The following is an 18,760-nucleotide window of genomic DNA, read 5'->3' on the forward strand; positions in this document are numbered from 1 at the left end:
CTCGGTAATTTCATTATAAACGACGCATTTAAAAGGCCACTCATGCAGCGACATATCACGCTTTCATCCTCATCAGGTTTGCTAAATCAAGAAATGCCATTGGTTGCATAAATGTTGCATTTTCTTTAAGTTGAATTTTGTCATGCAATATTCAGCCTTTGCACAATGGCTAACGTACAGCTTCAATCCTTGGTGAGGTAATACAGAGTCTAAAATAATACAATACTTTGTTCCTAACATGGTCCACGCTCAGTGTTGCATGTGTCCAGCATCACACAGTGAGTCTGGTCAGCCTAGCGCTGGGCTCCGTGGGTGGCGTTATCAGCGGCGGACATGAGGCAGCCTGTGGATGCTGTGTTATCAGAGGGGAAGACAGGCAGATCTGTTCTTCTTCTTTGTCTTCCTCGGACCGGGAGCAGATGTTACAATCAACATCTGTGGGCCATTCCATAATTTATGCCAACAGACCATTAGGCAGCGCCGCTGTCACGGCTCCCACCTCTATAACTCAAGGGAACTGTTCTGCACTTTCCATTACATGTTCAATATATATTCCCATTTCAACTCGGGGGGGGGGGGGGGGGGGAAAGATTCCAATACTTTTTAAATATTACTTTATTGATTAGCATAGCTTTTAAGATAATGTTTTAACCCTTTGCAGCCCGGGTCTAAAAGCATACTGTATGCACCTACCGATGGTGAGAGCTACTGATGCGACTACTAGATCATACTGTAATTGCATCTTCTTTTCTCTCATAGAGGAGAATGCAATGGAATGAACACAGCTATGACATTTTAGAGGCCACTGTCAGTGGATGATGGCCTTTTAGTCATCATCCCACACCCCTGTTTCACAGAATGGTTTCACCTAAGTCACCCCGCTCCCTCTTCATCCTAATGGTACAAGCATGCTTCTGGGGCGATAAATGAAAACCCTATAACGCAAACGGGCATTTAAAGAAAAACACAGAAGTGATAAATAGTTTGAATGAGCTGTTGCAATATGGGATGTAAAGGGAGAATGTGGAGCTAAAACGCTAAACCAATGTAATATCTGGTGAACTGCTCATTGGGGATCCATTAAAACATGAGTACCATCAAATCCCTGTCAGGCTGTGTGGTCTCCATCTGATTGCTCCAATTCATATCGCTTGCACACACACGTGGTGAATAAGTGCTTTTGCCATCGTTTATATTTTTGGAAACAGTGGTTAAGCTATCAGCATCTTCTAATAAGATGTTCCCAATCTTATACTATCTACAGTGTGAAACCTGGGCAGTGACTAACAGTCACGTCACACTAGTGACACTGAGATGAGACCACTGTTAGATATCTAAAGTGATTTGGGATATGTAGAAATACTGGGTGTCAGTATTCTCTTCTGAAACATCTCCTCTAAAAGTTTACCTCGGTCAACCTCTTTGGTATTTGTATTGTCAAGTCAAACAGGCAATTTGATGTCGACTTTTCTTGCCTTTAAGGGCTGAATGCATCATAGATTCACTCAATGACAACCGAATCGCAATACACATGGGATGTAATTAGATAATGACTGAAAATCCTCCTTGACCCCGTCACGGAGGGGTCACAGCCCTGCCAGCCACGAGCATCTAATCCCGCCCGCTCTTAAGAAAGCTCTCCTCCCAATGTGACTCAAGAGCTATGCGGCTCCCCCTGTAAGCCATGGCAGCGGAGCTGGTCCTAACAGCTGACTCACCCAACCTCCCCGAGCCAGGCCTTCAAAGCTGCCCTAGACCCCGTGTTTACATTAGCCACCCAGTCACAGGAATCCAATCCACTGCTTTACCCCCAGCTAATCTTTGGGCCCCTTTGGCCTTCTCCGCTGGTGCGCTGTCACAGCCAAATATGACAAGGACAGCCAGTGACGACTGACTGTATACTAAATAATTAGACGCCTTACAAAACCAATTAGAGTTTCAAGTAACACGGGACACAGCGGGAGGGCACATACAAGTTCATCTGTTTAATACATAAGTGAGGTAGGTTACTGAAAATAATCTCCTTGTAAATACCTTAAGAGTACATCATTGATCATTCATCATTAATTGCTTGTTAAAAATAAATACGTTTCCAAAGCGTCATTAAATACAACACACAAGCTCAATCTTGTAGTATGGTACTCGACACTCACCCAGAATCACTATACTCATTAAATACAACACACAAAGCTCAATCTTATAGTATGGTACTCGACACTCACCCAGAATCACTATACTCATTAAATACCACACACAAGCCCAATCTTGTAATATGGTACTAGACACTCACCCAGAATCACTATACTCAATAAATACCACACACAATACACTCACCCAGCATCACACTAAACTCATTAAATACAACACACAATACACTCACCCAGCATCACTATACTCATTAAATACAACACACACAAGCTCAATCTTGTAATATGGTACTGTACACTCACCCAGAATCACTATACTCATTAAATACAACACACACAGCTCAATCTTGTAGTATGGTACTAGACACTCACCCAGAATCACTATACTCATTAAATACCACACACAATACACTCACCCAGCATCACACTATACTCATTAAATACCACACACAATACACTCACCCAGAATCACTATACTCATTAAATACCACACACAATACACTCACCCAGCATCACACTATACTCATTAAATACCACACACAATACACTCACCCAGCATCACACTATACTCATTAAATACCACACACAATACACTCACCCAGAATCACTATACTCATTAAATACCACACACAATACACTCACCCAGAATCACTATACTCATTAAATACCACACACAATACACTCACCCAGAATCACTATACTCATTAAATACAACACACACAAGCTCAATCTTATAGTATGGTACTGTACACTCACCCGGCATCACTTCCATTTCCACATATTAAGGCATCCTTGGCTCCTTCCACCTTGTAAAAGTTTTCTGAAAATGAGAAAGACACATGTAAGATGGGTACTGAAACATGGCACATGTTCTACTACACATTTGGTACAAATTCACTGAGTAATTCTCAAAACACATCCCAAGAATGACGAAAGACCAAGTTCCTTGGAATTTTTGTTGGAACACTTAAAGGGAGGATAGGCAGCATTGATTAGATGTTACTTAGGAGAGATTTACCGAATGCTGAATTTACTTTCCTCCACCTTCACCTGAGATATCATATTATAACCAGATGGTCCTAAACCTAATTCACAAACGCATCTATTTTATGAGAACATGAAAAAGGAGTAATTTGATGAAATTCTGAAATGTGCACTTGTGTATAAGTCATTATAAATGATGTAAGCATTGAACTAAACCCTTACAGAAACCTATTGGTGTTGGATTACCGTTAGGACATCACTCTTGCTTTTAGTGAGATACACTTTGGCCCTGAAGTAAGGCAGCTCCTTCAGAAGTCATATTAATGGTATCGGCGCGTGGCTGGTGAGAGCTACCGTTTCGATCGGACCCGCGGCCGTGTTTTCGGTCCCATTCAAGTGACTAAGAGATTACAATGTATGCTAGCCTCCGCGGCCACTCCGTGCTCCTTCTGCTGAGCGGTCAGGGCCCTTCATTTTATCTTTCTTCATTTTCACACCGTTTGCCTTTCACCCTGTCCCCACTCCACCGTAGGAGAGGCGGAGGGGGACTGCAGGGGTTGAAGTGGAATTGGCAGGTGGCCCGAGCCTTGGCCCTCAGCTGTCGGCATTCCGCGTTTCAGCATGGCCTTAAATGTTCTTCCTGTGCCGACCTAACTCAAACGAGACCTAAAAGCCTCTCCACCGGTGGCTCTTGTCAGCCCGGGCTGTGCCCCCCGCACCAAGGCTTACATGATGCTGGAATGACAATTTAAACACACTCTCTCGTGGCCTGTGTCATGCTATCCACATGGCACTATAAATGTATTGAGAACCAAAGCCGGCGAAAGTAATGCGGCTTCTTATCAAATAACCTTTGAACCCCGCCCGGCGAGCACGCAATATTATCACTCCAACAGGTTTCTTACTCAATAATATCATGGAACCTTTCGACATGTCTTATGCAGGCTACTCTGAGTGAAATATCCCTAAAAAGGGATTGTATAGGTGTTACTAAGACAACGGCAACATCTTGTGAACTATTCCATACATATTCACATTGAAACAGTAGCCAGGCCAAACCAAGCCTTGTAATATCTACAGCCCGTTTGTGTGGTATTTGGGAGATCTTTCTTTTAGCGTTACTTGCCAAGACCATGTGTAACACATACGGCTATATTTTGTTTATCAATGCGGTTATTATACAACTTCTGTTGCGAGTCAGTAATTCGAACAATGTGACTGGTCATGATTAGAGGTAGCATCGATCTATTTAAATCTTTGCCCTACATCCGCTGTGTGCGCAGGTCAATTTATTGAGTGACAGTTCTGCCCTAATTTCTATTCTCATGAAATGGGATCAACCAAAAATAAAATCTAAAGTTAAGTGAATGTCTGCACCCATGTAATGACTGTGCTGTTTTAACTTAAAATGATGATCAACGGGGTCCGCTATCCCACTCTACTCACATTCAAATTAAAATAAAAACACTACCCTGATAAGAAACAACAAAGCCAAAGACTTCAAATATGATTCTGCTATTATATTAAATATCACTATAAGATACTGCAGTGTTTCAGAGACACAGGTTCCCAGAAAAGTCTTGGCAACCAAGGCCGTGATAATAATCTCAGTGTCTTCACCCTAGGTAAATGCCAGCAGGAGCTCCCAGTGTCGGTGAAATTCACAGTGACATCACAGTCACACTGCCCCGGACATGTTTGTAGGCAAAAAGAACATTCTAGAAAAAAACATACAGTGTGCTCTTTGCTGACATGAGTTTTCCTAAGAGTGAACAAATGATTATAAACTTCACCTTGTACACAGACAATCTGTAAACACATCTAGAAAATCCAGTAGAGAACAACTACACATTCAATGGCAGATAAGCGTGCAGAATTAATAGCGTGATTTGTTGTTTATTATTACTACTAATGCACACATGTCATAAGGCATTTGGACGGACATGTTTGCTTCTGTTATTTTCCCCACACTATTGAAAGTAATACCATCAGTGGTCTTCCTCTCTTAAAATCAACGTCAGGCATATGCCATTATGTAAGCTTTAACAAATGTTGCTCAAGGCAGGGAGTGTGTTCCAGTCTCATTTTGCCACACAAAAGCTCCCTGGCTGAGGCGCTGTCTGCATTACAGCCCAGGCAGATTCCCTCTGCTCACATGACCATCACTCTGTCACACTGGAACTATTCAGGTCACAAATGCCCTCGTCTTTAATGCTGAAACGTGTGAAATGTTAAAAACAAAATGGAGTCATGGAAAAAAGTCAATTCATGATTTTTTTTTTTTTTGCCACTTGCACATGCTGCCCGTTCAGACTGCTTTATTGATACTGTGAAGTCTGTAAATATTGCCCCTGGGTGAAATAGGTTCCAGTCATTCTAACAACACGGTATCCTACCTTCAGTGTTGACAAACTCGTCCAAGGAGGACCAGGTCTTGTTGTTGCAGAGGAAAGTGCTGTTGCTGTTGAGGCTGCTGACTGTGTTGTTGATGCAGTGGTCCGTGCTGCGGACGCACTTCTGCCGCAGGTTGCCCATGAAGAGCTGCAGGCCGATGAGAGCGAAGACACTCAGGCAGAACACAGTGAGGATCATCACGTCCGCCAGCTTCTTCACCGACTGGATGAGAGCTCCCACGATGGTCTTCAGGCCTGGGGGCAAGAGGGCAAAGGTCACGCAACCTCTGAGTCCGAGTCGTCAGTGCGCTTCCCCTGACATGGTGCCTTTCCATCAATCACAGATTTCATAGCTTTTGCTGTAAACTTCCTCTTGTGAGGATGATGGAATTTAATGTGGGGTTTTTGGCACTAATGTCCTTTATAATCTAATGGCAGTTCTATAAAATCCTGTTGCTCAAATGAATTTAAAGAGGATACGCAGGAAACACTGAGATAGAGGTTAATGTTTTCACTTTCTTAGACTACTCCTTAACATTAATATTCAAATGCAACTATGAAAATCATAACTTAAAACCAAATGCTACTATAATTATTAATAACATAACTAGTTAATTCATAGTAATAATTCATTCTAAGTCTTGTTATAGTCAACGTCACAGTGTCTTACTGACATGAAACTGATTGCAATCTTTGTTACTGTTGCTAGGTTACTTTGATATTAATGTATTAAATGTATCATGAGAAAACATATCATGCAACCACTGACAAAAAGCAACACACGACACGACATCACACGAAAAACACACCACTGCAAGGCCACCGGAAACACACAACACAGAAAAAAGCTGCCATTCTTCCCCTGGTATGTGTCACTAACAGAACAACAAATAATTATTTCTTAACGACTCTTCAATTGTCTCCAGTTCACAAAACTCATGTCATTGACACCAGACATAGACAGAATTTGTCCAGCAAGAACAGCCATTAAGAATTCTTGAAATGAATGTATGCCTAGCAGACTGCCCCCAAAGCATATTACATATGTAATATATCTCATATACTAAACTATAGTGATATATAAAACTATATCTATATCTGTAACTATGTGACTAATGTGATATATAAAATGTGTTCAAAAAATTGAAATTAATTAAAATATTTACAGATATTAGCGCCAGACTATAAATTGATGCTTTATTTGGTATATTCAATTTTTATATTATTTCATGTTTTAATTGGAAGGGGGACAGAAAGTGGGACAGTCTGAATGATCTTTGTCAAGGCCTTTTGTCTTTTGTCGATCTACAGATCTATAGATCAGATCTATAGACCCATCTATAGATCTTATAGATCACAATGGGGAGAGGCGTGCCTTATTGGGCTGGTACCTCTCAGCTCAATCTGAAGGGCTGTCTGATGTGAATGGCTTCAGCTTGTCATGGATAGTCACTTCACATGTATGCTCATGCCTATTAGATGTTAAACACTAAGGTTGAATGAGGTCTTTTGAGTCAGGTTACTTAACCCTTTGAGCCTGTCAGCCGTGGCAACTTGAGAGTTCCGCCTCGGCCTAATTTCACTTACTGCAGTGGCATGTGTGTAGACAGCACATGTGTGTGTGCGCGTGTGTGTGTGTGTGTGTGTGTGTGTGCGTGTGTGTGTGTGTGTGTGTGTGTATGCGTGTGTGCATAACCTCCTGTGTTAACTCAAAGATACCTTAATGCTTAAATAATCTTGGCTACACTAATACTTTCTACACCTCTGGGAGGTCTGCCCAACTCAAAAGTGTCCCCATTTCCTACATGCCACATTTCCATATCTCCATGAAGTGCATAAGCTGGAGAGAGAGAAAAAGGAAATGTCTGCTAGTAGTCCTTTAATGTAGGCCTTAGTATTTAACTCCCTCCTCACCTGGGATGACTGAGATTGTTTTCAGCGCTCGTAGGACTCTGAACGTTCGCAGCGCAGAGACATTGCCCAAGTCCACAAACTCAGTAACATATCTGCAATGAGCAGAGAATCGAAGCACACACAATGACAAATGCAACCACAAGAGGCAAACACACAGGTGAAATAGACACAGGGGCACAGAGAGAGGGGGGCGCAGAGAGGCATCCACAGTGGGGTGAGGTCATGGGGACGAGCTTTTTTTGGGGGGGCTCGAAGAGGGGACAAAACTGCGGTTGTGGCCAGACAAACAGCGGCAGTGCTATAACCCCCTACACCCGTCCCCTGTGACGATGCGGTTGTGGGGCACAGAACCCTTACCTGGGATTACAGAAATAGTTTTCAATGTCCGGAGGACCCTGAATGATCGCAGGGCTTGAAGATTGCCTACTTTAACAAACTCAGTTACAATCCTGCAGAATCAAATTACAGTTGTGTGTCAAATAGAAACAGAACAGACAGAGAGGGGGGGGGAGACATAAAGGAATCAGTACAAAAACATGATTGGTCCATGATCAAATCAATCAAGTTTATGAACACAAATAGAAAGTATGATCTTCTTTATTAAAATAAAAACTAAAATATGATCTATGGAATGCTAAAGGGTCTCCCAGAAAATGAGAATAATGAGAAGTGTGGCGCCAATTTGCCAGATGCACATCATGGGCCTATCTTCCCACTTACCATATCTGATTTTGTGTGCACTGACCATTGAACTTATCAAATGACAGTGAACAAAAACAATAAAGGATTCATATGTAAGATTTAGAGGTAAGCTAATATTTACAGTAAGATCGTATGTAAAGCCGATAAACCAAAGATTTCATTTGGCCAATGTTCAACACAATTATGTTTCGCTGTTTCACTCAGACAGTTGCCAATCAAACAAGTGAGGGTGGTCCTTCTGTCTCCATGGGAACCCCAGGGATGGGAGCATTTATCGTTCATCACCACTCGTATCCGTTTCCCAGTCATCAGTCTGGATTTAATAAAGCCAGCAACGGCGGGAAGAGGTCCTGTCAACGCCCTGACGCTGCTGTGACTTATGGGAAAGGATGGGGCTAAGGATCCCAGTAACCCTCCGGAGGTATCCAGTTCAAGGACAACTGGTCTGTTCAGCGGAGAGGAATACGACCTTAAGGCCACGCGAGAAATCAGCAGTTCATCATTACAATCGAAGTGGGGAGAGTCCCCCTGCACAATGTTTCTCTAACGTTCGGATGATGCGGGAATCATATAATATTGCAATAAAAGTGTACACGTACGTATGTTTACATCTTACAGTAACTACAGATCTCCGTCATCAACTTACTGGAAGCACTTTATGCCACCAACAGAAACTACCACTGTAGTTCTTTTATTTTTATTTTATCTTTTCAAATTAGAGAAAATAATACATCTTGTTTGTAAATGATTAGTTTAATACTGTAAGACGTAAAAAATACACTTTAATTATAAATGAGTCCATATTCTCAAATACAAATGCAGTATTTTGAGATAAATAAAGAAAACTGCTTCGGCCCTCAGCTAGAGGACTTTGCTTTCTGCCGTGCACAAAAGCCTCTGGTTCAGTCAGACGGTCAGCATCCAGAGGGAGGGAGCGTATCCTTTCTGATTTATTCCAGAACATTCTTGAACTTGTGACCCTGGGCAGTTTGACAGTTGGAGATACATTGGACATTCCGAGGAGGCGCATATTCATCTTCTGTCTATTTACAACAATGTCGGGTTTCACATTGATTGGCACAAGCTCAATTCTGGAGACCACACCAGTTTCTAAACAGAAATAATAGGAGTTCTGTGAATCTGTCCGCCTGTCTTCTTATTGAGACAAGGACAAACTGAACCAGACAATCCACAGTACAAAAAAAACCAAATGGACAACATAGAGAATAAACAATCAATAATATGGACAAAACAAAACAAATATTGGAAATTAAAGGGGAGTACCCCAAGGGCTAGAAAGGACTCAGAGAGAAATGACCCATAAAGGCAGGGGGGGGGGGGGGATATTTCAATGTTCGACTGTATCTCCATGAGCCAGTGAAGACTGACCGAGTGAAACTGATGAGAGCTACTCCATCATGCAGGCTAAACATGTCTGAAGAGGCTGCAGACAAGGTTAAAGGTCAAAGGTCACCACAGGGTCAGGTGGGAGAGGCAGATACTCACGCCATGAGTATCACGCTGAAGTCAAGCCAGTTCCAGGGATCTCGCAGGAAGGTAAAAGGCCCCACGCAGAAGCCCCTCGCCAGGATCTTTATCGAGGACTCGAACGTGTAGATGCCAGTGAACGTGTACCTGAAAGGAGAAAGGTGCCGGACAGGGGTGGAGAAGAGGACACAAGGGGAGTGGTGGAGACAGAGAAAGACAGACACATAGAGGGTTTAACACATTAGCTTAGCATTAGCAACGGAGGACCAAGTGGGAGCTCAGCAACAACATCTCCCTTCAGTTAATCGTCGTCATGGTAATTCATTAATGGTCCCAGTCTACGGTGTACACGGTCAAGAGTCTGACAGAAAAAACCAACAAGAGACACAGAGAGACAAGGGGGACATGGACAGATATGAAGCAGCACTGGGTTGTCAGAGGAGGACATGGGACGTGGGACTGTAAGGGATGGGGAGGAAGCACATGAGTGACTCAGTGTGCATCAGCAACCTGGGGGATGGACAGCAAGCTCGTTTGACTAGAACATGACGCTCCTTGATGAGTTGTGCGGTCATCAAGACGAGAATGGGCATTAACATCCAGCACGGCACTTGAAACAGACTTTTAAGCAGAGTACATGGTGGCTGGGATGGAGGATGCAGCATTCTGAAGTGCACGGCCATATTCTTTTTTTTTTTTTATCCTGCTCTTTTGGATTCGTTGTTTGTTTGTTTTTTTTGTTTTGTTTTTTATAAGCGTGTCTTTTTGGTGAAAAATGTTCCGTTTGACATCGGACCTCTCAACACTGATGGCTGACTGTGGCTCGCCGCCAAAGACTAGGAGCGGTGCTTAAGGTCCAAAGACCGGGAGTGGTGCTTAAGGTAAATGAGCCTTTTAAGGAGGTGTGGGAGACACACGCATCTGTTTCTCTGACAGAAATGCCCTTGTGGGGTAGACCGGCTTAATCAGCCGCCGCCACCGCCGCCGCCTCCTACGCGTTTGGTCACCCACTGATCAGCATGTGTGGTAAACGACTATGGCGTTGGTGTTACTGTCAGTTGGTGTTGAGAGGTACGAGTGATTTCCAGTCTGAGGAGGTGTTGTGATTGGCTGGGATTCATTGCATGCTACATGCCAATAAACCCTTGGTCCTCCTTGGTCGCAAATCAACTAATTTTTGGGGATTGTCGGGCTGACAAATCATGTGAAGGCTTTTATCTGTATTCATCAAAGGTGAAGCAAGCTTGACCTCCCACAGCACAGAACCGCTGTGAGGGACAACCCATGTCAGAACACAGCAAACTACCTCGGCTACATGCTCAACATGGGTTACATCCTCTCTGTCCATGGGGGGGAACCTGAGCCTCACTTCATGATGATGGGAACAAACAGACTGGCCAACTGCCCTGGAGAAGTGTGTGTGGGGGGGGGGGAGAAATGAGGGAAAACATCACAAGAATATATAAATGGGCAACGTGATGGACAATGAGGGCAGACAGACAGTAGGACAGACAGCAGACAGACAGACAGACAGACAGACAGACAGACAGACAGACAGACAGACAGACAGACAGACAGCAGACAGACAGACAGACAGACAGACAGACCGATAGATAGATGGATAGATACATACAAAGACACATAAATAGAAACACAGGTAAATAGGTACATAGATAGATGGAGAAAGAAAGAAAGAAAGACAGGAGGTGGATAAAATGGCTTGACAGAAAGAATATAACCCATGTTCACCTCAAAATTGGTATTGCCAAATTCATCTGAATATTAATTCCCATTCCGTCCTTTTTTGATCCATCTGATTCATTTTGAAGATTTAACTGTAAACCCCTTTAATGAAAATCTAAGTCATAACGGTATGACATTCATACCACGGAGTTCATTCCAATGTAGCATAGCAGAGGTGCAATTAGCAAAGTCAATAGGCTCGGATACACTGAAATTATTAACTTACTTGCTAATTGTGGTTGGCAAGGCAACAAACACCTGGCAAAGCTTTACGTCAGGACAAATAGGGCACAGTTCAGAGGTCAATACAATCAGAAAGGATCAGAGTAGACAGAAAAGTATGAGACACAGAAGAACTGACAGAGCATTTTTAGCCAGGAGAAGCGTCAACACTGAGAAGGGGTCGGCGGCTGGCGTATACTTACTCAACATACTTGGCCCATTGTGCAGGTTCAGACATGGCCATGAAGCAACAGTTGGTCAAAATAGTGCACATTATGAAAAAACTAAATAATGTAAGGAACATTAAGGAAAACACATTTAATTTCATTTCAGTCTCAATAACAAATCAATAGCAGTTCAGAGCAGTTCAGTGTCTGTATGGTCTTGTGTTAAAGTGTGGTGATTGTGTGGGTGGGTGTGTCTATGTGTACGGTTCTAACCAGTGACAAAGCTAAAATATCGTGTTTTCTGTCAAGTACTATTAAACATCTGGATGCAGTTCTGAATGTTCTATGGTAAGTAGATCTCTCATCACATACATTAGTACCAGCCTAATGGGCTTATAATGAATACTAAATAATAAAGTTTTACAAATCTCAGATACAAATCTCAGATACAAGACATACAAGACATTTTTGTGATGCTGTTGAACAGTACAGACTCAAGAGTGAGTTTGATTTAATGGTGCTCAATATCCCAATGAGCTCAGGCTGAAGAGTTTTGTTTTTTAAATACACAGGAAAAGATGTTGAGTTCCTTGTGCTAATGGTTCGGGATTTCCCACCGTGGCCAAATCTCTCTGTGCAAATACTCTATTGCTGCGCGTCGGGGTCCTGTTCGTCCCGTTCGGGATTTATTTTTAGATAATGACCGCCGGACTTTACATTATCCCTTACATATTATTAGCACAACAGGGAGCATTACATCCGTAGTTAACAACAATTACAACAAAGATGCCTTTGTGAGCATTTCACTGGGGTTGTCAAGTGGGCACCTGCCTTGGTCAGTGTTTCATTCAATTAGGCCCGCGACACCTCCAAAAGGCTCAACAATGGTGTCTGGTGTCCCAGACCCACCCCCTTCCATACTCAGGATGGGTTAACACATGTGTCAAAACCAGACACAACAACAGACACACCTCAAGATACACCTCCAAAATATTCCACAGGCATATCTCAATGCACTGCCTAATTATCTAAACATCTCATTATACCATGGCATGCCAGGGTAGGACTTGGATACAAATCCAGGATAGGGTAAGGGATGGGGTTGGGGGTGGGAAAGAAATTCTACTGTCCCTATCATTAACCGGCAAAGAGCTAACCTCAACTCTTTAACCTTAACCTTTTTAAAACCTGATTATGTCTTCATGTGTAGTGACACTGGGTTAAGCTACTTTTTCAACTAGACAGAATATGTTTTAATATGTTTCATGCTTCCGTCTTCACCCACCCACTGAGGTTCTGCGGAGTTGGGAAAACATCCCAAGTGGAACGATGAATCTAATGCGGTCAGCATTAATGGCCTACAATTCTCTCCAGCTGATCTTTCTCTTGTCAGTATTATGCCAGGTCATCCATTGCACTAGCGTAGCTCGAGAAGCTTCTGCTGTTCGTCTAGATTCCTCTTCTTTCAAGCAAAACTGGTTACCATCTGCCTCATCTCCAGCAATGTCGCCTTACCCCATGCTTTCCAACTGTCACCTAACCCAAACCCCACTCTTCCACTCTGTACCTGCCCATTGATATCCCTATGCTGTAATACGCCTTGATCTCCTGAAATCTACTTCTTTCCTGTTTTCACCGCTGGAGCAGTGTTCTAGACTGCTGGATCCTCAACACTGTGACAAAGTCATCTCCAGGCTGGTCTTAGCACATTTGAACTCCTCCACCCAGCTGGTCAATGGTAACTCCAAAATTCCTTTTTTAATGACAATGCTACAGTACTCAGACAACCAAGCCAGTACTGACACCCCAAGCCATTTCCTAACTATTCTACCAGTTTCCCCTCACTGATAGATACTCTTCTATATTTGCTAGGTTTCACTGTAGCCTCGCCCATTATAGAATGGCTATTATGGAATCGTTGTTGTAAGCATTGTGATGTTGTCACAACCCCTCTCTCTCTCTCTCTCTCCCTCTCTCTTTATCTCTCTCTACCCTTCTTTCTCTCCATCTCTTCATCTCCCATCCTCTCTTTATATCCTAACTGGGATGGGAGCTAACCCATTCTCTTACCATCAACAAGCCATTTAGATGACTCCATCGCCATGGCGCACAAAATGTTGCATCCAGCCATGATACCAATCTCCAAATGCTGCCAGGATGTGGTGTAGTTACTTGTGTTGAAGCACAACTGAATATGCTCAAAATATGCGTTGACTAATGTTGAGATCTTCTCATGGATGATGGGGACTGAAAGTAACTGAATGCCTTCCACAACTGACTCGTTTCCATGGTTTCTTCGGCCTCTTCTCTCAAATCAACCTTTCTTCTTCAACTTGTGATCTTGACTAGACTTGACCTTGGTTTTTTTTTCTGAGCTTTCTTACAAAACTCCAAATGTTTCCAAGCCAATATTAACACAGGTGTAAAATACTTTGCATTGCTTATAATCCTTTGGGATTAATTCTAATGTACAACTCATTAATTATAAAAGACATGGGAATAAGACTATTTCTGCATGTCATATGTCCACAGTATATCCTTGCCTTTATAAAACCTCACATTTACAGTTTGAGAATGAGTCATTTATGTTCTAAACATAATTGCTTGAACATGTTATGTCATTGTTTATGTGAGGTTTGTCACTGCAAAATACCCATTAAACTTTCTTTTGAACTTCCTTTCCAAGTTTTCAGAGGGAGATTTAACTTCCTCCTGACAGCTTCCTTAAGTAGGCCTATTTTTTACAGTGGGTCTGTCTCAAAGGATTGGTCTCCCCTTAGCATTGCTTATCATATTGATTGGTGTCGACGCGTGTCTCCCTGTGAAAAGGATGCATGACAACTCCTTGCATAACCTATTATGATCATGGGAATGTGTGATTCAATAAGCCCTTTAGGCTTTGGGTCGCGTTCAATACAGTAACTTCTCACAATAGTGGTGTCAGGCTAGCTGTGGTTCAGCTTGCTGCAGGCTGCAGCCATATGGTTTGCTAGCAGACAGCTTGCGTGCCTCGGCAGCACTTACTTATGTGCACGCGCCGCAACCAGTGTGAGTCATGATTATAAGAGGCCCGGACGCACAAAGACGGCAGGCTCCCATTATGGGAAAGGTTCATTTCAGCCTCAAAATAAAGCTGCCAGTATTTTTGCTGTGACGCAATTTGTAACAAGGACAAGGGCGAAAAGCCTTTCAGTTTTTCAAATTGCAGCTAAATGTGCTTTAATACTGAAGTTCAGCCCTCAGTACATGATGATTAAAGGCCTCTTTGATATCCCAAATGCCCTGTCAAGTCCCAGACAGGTCCAAAAGTCTTGTCTTGTCAGCGGCTTGTCTTTGGAGTTATTTTTCCATGATGATATGGCGCCTATGTCTCCCCGCATAGGCCTACTGATTTAAGAATCGCATTTCTCGCGTGTCTCTAATGAGTGCAATCACTTCAGTGTGGCGCGTCAGACTGTGCTTCCCTCTCTTTCTCCAAGCTGAATGTTATGAATGCGCTCTCTCTCGTGGCGCTGGTTAATCAAACATGTTCCCTGGCTCTTGAGTCCCTTGGGTAATCTGCTATTAGAGAGGCCAGGCAGAGTATCTGTGCTGCCGCCTGAAAGTGAGCACTTCTCACCTCACACGTGGCCAAACACAGACATAAATCTGCCTCTTAGTGGCATTGATTCGACTGCTAAATTATGGCAGTGGTTGGAATCACATTTGCCTCTATATTATTATCGCAAAGACATTGGTTTGTTTTAAGGGTAGCCTGATCATCAGATTCTCTAGCGTGTCTTTACAGTGTTATGCATGATCCACATACTCCCATTTTCTATTCTAAAAAAAATTCTGTTTGGGAGGGGTTCTATGATTTTATCCCACAATAGGCTGACAATTGAACATTGCTTTTAGAATACCGGGCATACATATATGTTGGGGCTGAAATATGGCTATGACCTGCAAACCACAGGACACCTGGTCCCCCTATTTTTGGGAGTGTTTGAGCCCGAACAACTTGATGCCACCGCAACAAAGTCCGGTGTGCGAAAAACAAAGCCAGGGCCGGGAGTTAATACGCAAGCCACTTGAAGGGGCTGCCACTCCCTGTAACCAGTGCCACACCTCGGGAGTCAGGCCCTCTACCCTCTTATCATGGCAACAGCAGCCAAGTGCCCACCAGCATAATATTCCTAAACACCCGCGGACGTGGCAAAACAGAGGGGGGTTGTATTTTTAGAAGCTGTCTGTAAAGAAAAGGGGAGGTGGATGGGAGTGCTGTGTGTGGGGGGGGGGGGGGGGTGAGGGTCGGGGTTGGGGGGGATGGGTGTTTGAAAGGTTTGGCAATGGTACAGATGGAAGTGCAGTCATCCCAACCTGGCATTGAACTAGCCAAGCGACCCCCTGCGTACGCCCCACCCCCCCCCCCAATAGAGTGCGGCCCTGAAATGTCAAAGCACAAGGAATGCTGTCACGGTGCAAGTGTGTGGTGTCGTCATGCCAGTGGGTGTTGAGGCAGAGTCTGTGGACAAATGGGTGTTGGCTGACTGTCTGTCACAGCCAAAGGCATGGCCAACGTTCTTCACCAGACATCTAATTCTAGAATATTCTCTCAAACTTTTCCCTTTAGTCCCAAGAGTTTAGCTTCCTGAGCAAACTTTTTTTTTTTACAGGATAGATGAGGTGTAACTGACACATTTCGATTTATATTTCTATCTATGTCAATTTCACTTTCTTCATTGTTTTCTCATCTTATGAACTTATGAACTGGTTGATTCTTCATAGGATTACCTGAACACCACATTTTGTAGACCAGAAAAAGCTGTTCAAAAGCATCACAAAAAACACACAAATTGGTCAAATCTGCAAAATGAGATAAAACAGCATAACATTTGTCATAACAAAAAGGATATGAGTGTACCAAAACCTTTATTGATGCTCTTCTAACGGGATGAAAAGGGCTAAAAATATAGAGTGCAGGTGTGGCACTACATCGGAAGATGGCCTTCCCTCTGTTCAGTACTATAAAAGTCTGTGGAGAAGAAGAGCAGAGAGCAGAGAGCAGAGAGCACCATACATTAACAGCTTTTACAGACACACAGAACTATTAACAGGTTGTATAAATTGCTGGACTACTCAGATAAGCAATCAGTCGTCATGATCTATTTAAACTGCTTCCTTCCAGTCACCATTCAAAATGGATTCATTTGTTAGGAATGTAGACATCAACTCAAAGAGGGTCAAGGAAGGTGAGAACCATCTCAGCTGAAAAGGTCTCCTTGATAGCACGGTGAATCTACATGAACATAGCTTACACATACAGTCATCCTTACATTTAGACATACACAGAAACTGGATACACTATCTGTAACAAATGTGCTTTGGATAAATTGTCCTGAAAATGAACGTAAACCCTATTAACCCCTGGTACTGTCTCATTCCTGAAACAGATCTTAGGTCTTAGAAGAAAGTCTACAGTACTTTGTTAGCTAGACTCTATTTAAAGGGTAAAGTATTTCGCAGTCACTTTTTTGGACTTACATGAGCATCCTGCAGTGGGCAGGAATTAGACGCAGCAGGTCACCCGCTTGGCGACACTAACCACTGTACCACCAACACCAATGAAGCACAATTTAACATTCAGACTAGTCTGTTACCACTGTAGTTATCTTACTTAAGGTTTTGCTGAAAACACAGGAAGTGCTTCTCCAGATAGGGCAAAGAAAACAGTTCATTTTTATAATTAATTTCACCACCACCACCACCACCCAGCCAACCCCCCCCTCCCCCCACCCCACAACCTACTCTACAACCAGAATTATACCCTAAAGGCTTTTATCCACCATCTACTAGGATTTCACTTTACAATAATACTCAGAGGGATAACTCATCCCAGATTTATAACCGATTCCCACCAGAAGTGTTTATTATCTGCCCAAATGGGGCACGTGATGAAGGGGATGAACAAAGGCCACCTATGAGCGGGACGAAAGAGGGCACAAATAAATGACTACATGGGTGTGATGGGGCAATATCTGTCACCAACGGGACGGCATCTATCGCTAAGGGCGACAGTGGCACAAGGGGACAACTCCATCCCCTCTTCGCACGGAATGCATGCGGCGTGGCGCTGACGCTTTGGCGGCGTCTTCATAGCGCGCCCGGGATTTATACGGTGACAATGTGACATAAATAACATCAGCCAGTCCACGGCGCTGAAGAATCACTGCGTGAGGGCCAGCACCCCGTCGTCAGCAGAACACTACTGGTGGCATGTTGCGCCAGCAGCACTTTTCGCATGAGTTATGTGTAGTGTCGGTGCTTATCAGATATCTAGCCCACAAGTGTGACATGGTGCTCCCCGCAGTCATTTTTTAAGTGTGTGTATGTTGTGTTGTGTGGGGGGGGGGGGGCTGTGGGTTTTTGTTCTTCATTCCTCACCTGTCCCTGAAGAGGCTTGTGGTCCCCCTCATTGCTTACACTAATGGGCCTCCGAGAGATGGTGAAATGGGACAGACTCTATTCTAAATGGCCACATACTGTCCGCCACATTTGTGCCTGGCAGACTGGTCTCATCAGTTAGAGCTTAAAAAAAGAAAATAAATCCGAGGCGTGCGGCGTGCGCGGCGGCGGCGATGAGCCACTCTCTGCTCTCCGGGTCTCGTGGACGGAGCCAGAGCTCTGTGTTTGCTCATGAGTGTGTGTGTGTGTTGTGTGTGTGTGTGTGTGTGTGTGTTTGCTCATGAGTGATCTCATCCTCTTCAGAGATGTCGTGTCAATGTCAAGAGGGGATCCTATTAAAGTGACATGCGCTGCCGAGGCCGGACAGCGGTTGGGGGTCACGTGTGGGAAGTGTGAGGTCTGGGTGAGAACGGCGGAGCAAGGTCACGACACCGTTGCTCAAATCACAATCACGCCATGCCACCCTGTCTCATCATCTACAGAACAAAGCCCTCCATATTTGCGTACAGTTCGCTTGGTTTGTACATGCAGCGACCTGTCACCAAAAAAATGGATT

General features: G+C 43.6%; 1 protein-coding gene across 2 annotated transcripts in view; it reads right to left on the reverse strand.

Moving 5' to 3' along the window:
- Positions 1-18,760, reverse strand: part of scn5lab (sodium channel, voltage gated, type V-like, alpha b) — a 107,090-nt gene that overhangs the window by 69,888 nt on the left and 18,442 nt on the right. Inside the window, exons 3-8 of one of the 2 annotated variants that reach the window (XM_031583531.2) lie at positions 16,656-16,774; positions 11,797-11,886; positions 9,647-9,775; positions 7,796-7,887; positions 5,528-5,779; positions 2,904-2,967 (exon numbers count right to left, since the gene is read on the reverse strand). In XM_031583531.2, coding sequence (XP_031439391.1) covers positions 2,904-2,967; positions 5,528-5,779; positions 7,796-7,887; positions 9,647-9,775; positions 11,797-11,886; positions 16,656-16,774 — 746 coding nt within the window. Of the gene's footprint in view, positions 1-2,903; positions 2,968-5,527; positions 5,780-7,438; positions 7,531-7,795; positions 7,888-9,646; positions 9,776-11,796; positions 11,887-16,655; positions 16,775-18,760 lie in introns of both variants that reach the window. The other variant, XM_031583530.2, reaches the window with a different exon arrangement.

The sequence above is a fragment of the Clupea harengus genome, chromosome 17 (assembly GCF_900700415.2).
Source record: "Clupea harengus chromosome 17, Ch_v2.0.2, whole genome shotgun sequence".
Classification (NCBI taxonomy): Eukaryota; Metazoa; Chordata; class Actinopteri; order Clupeiformes; family Clupeidae; genus Clupea; species Clupea harengus.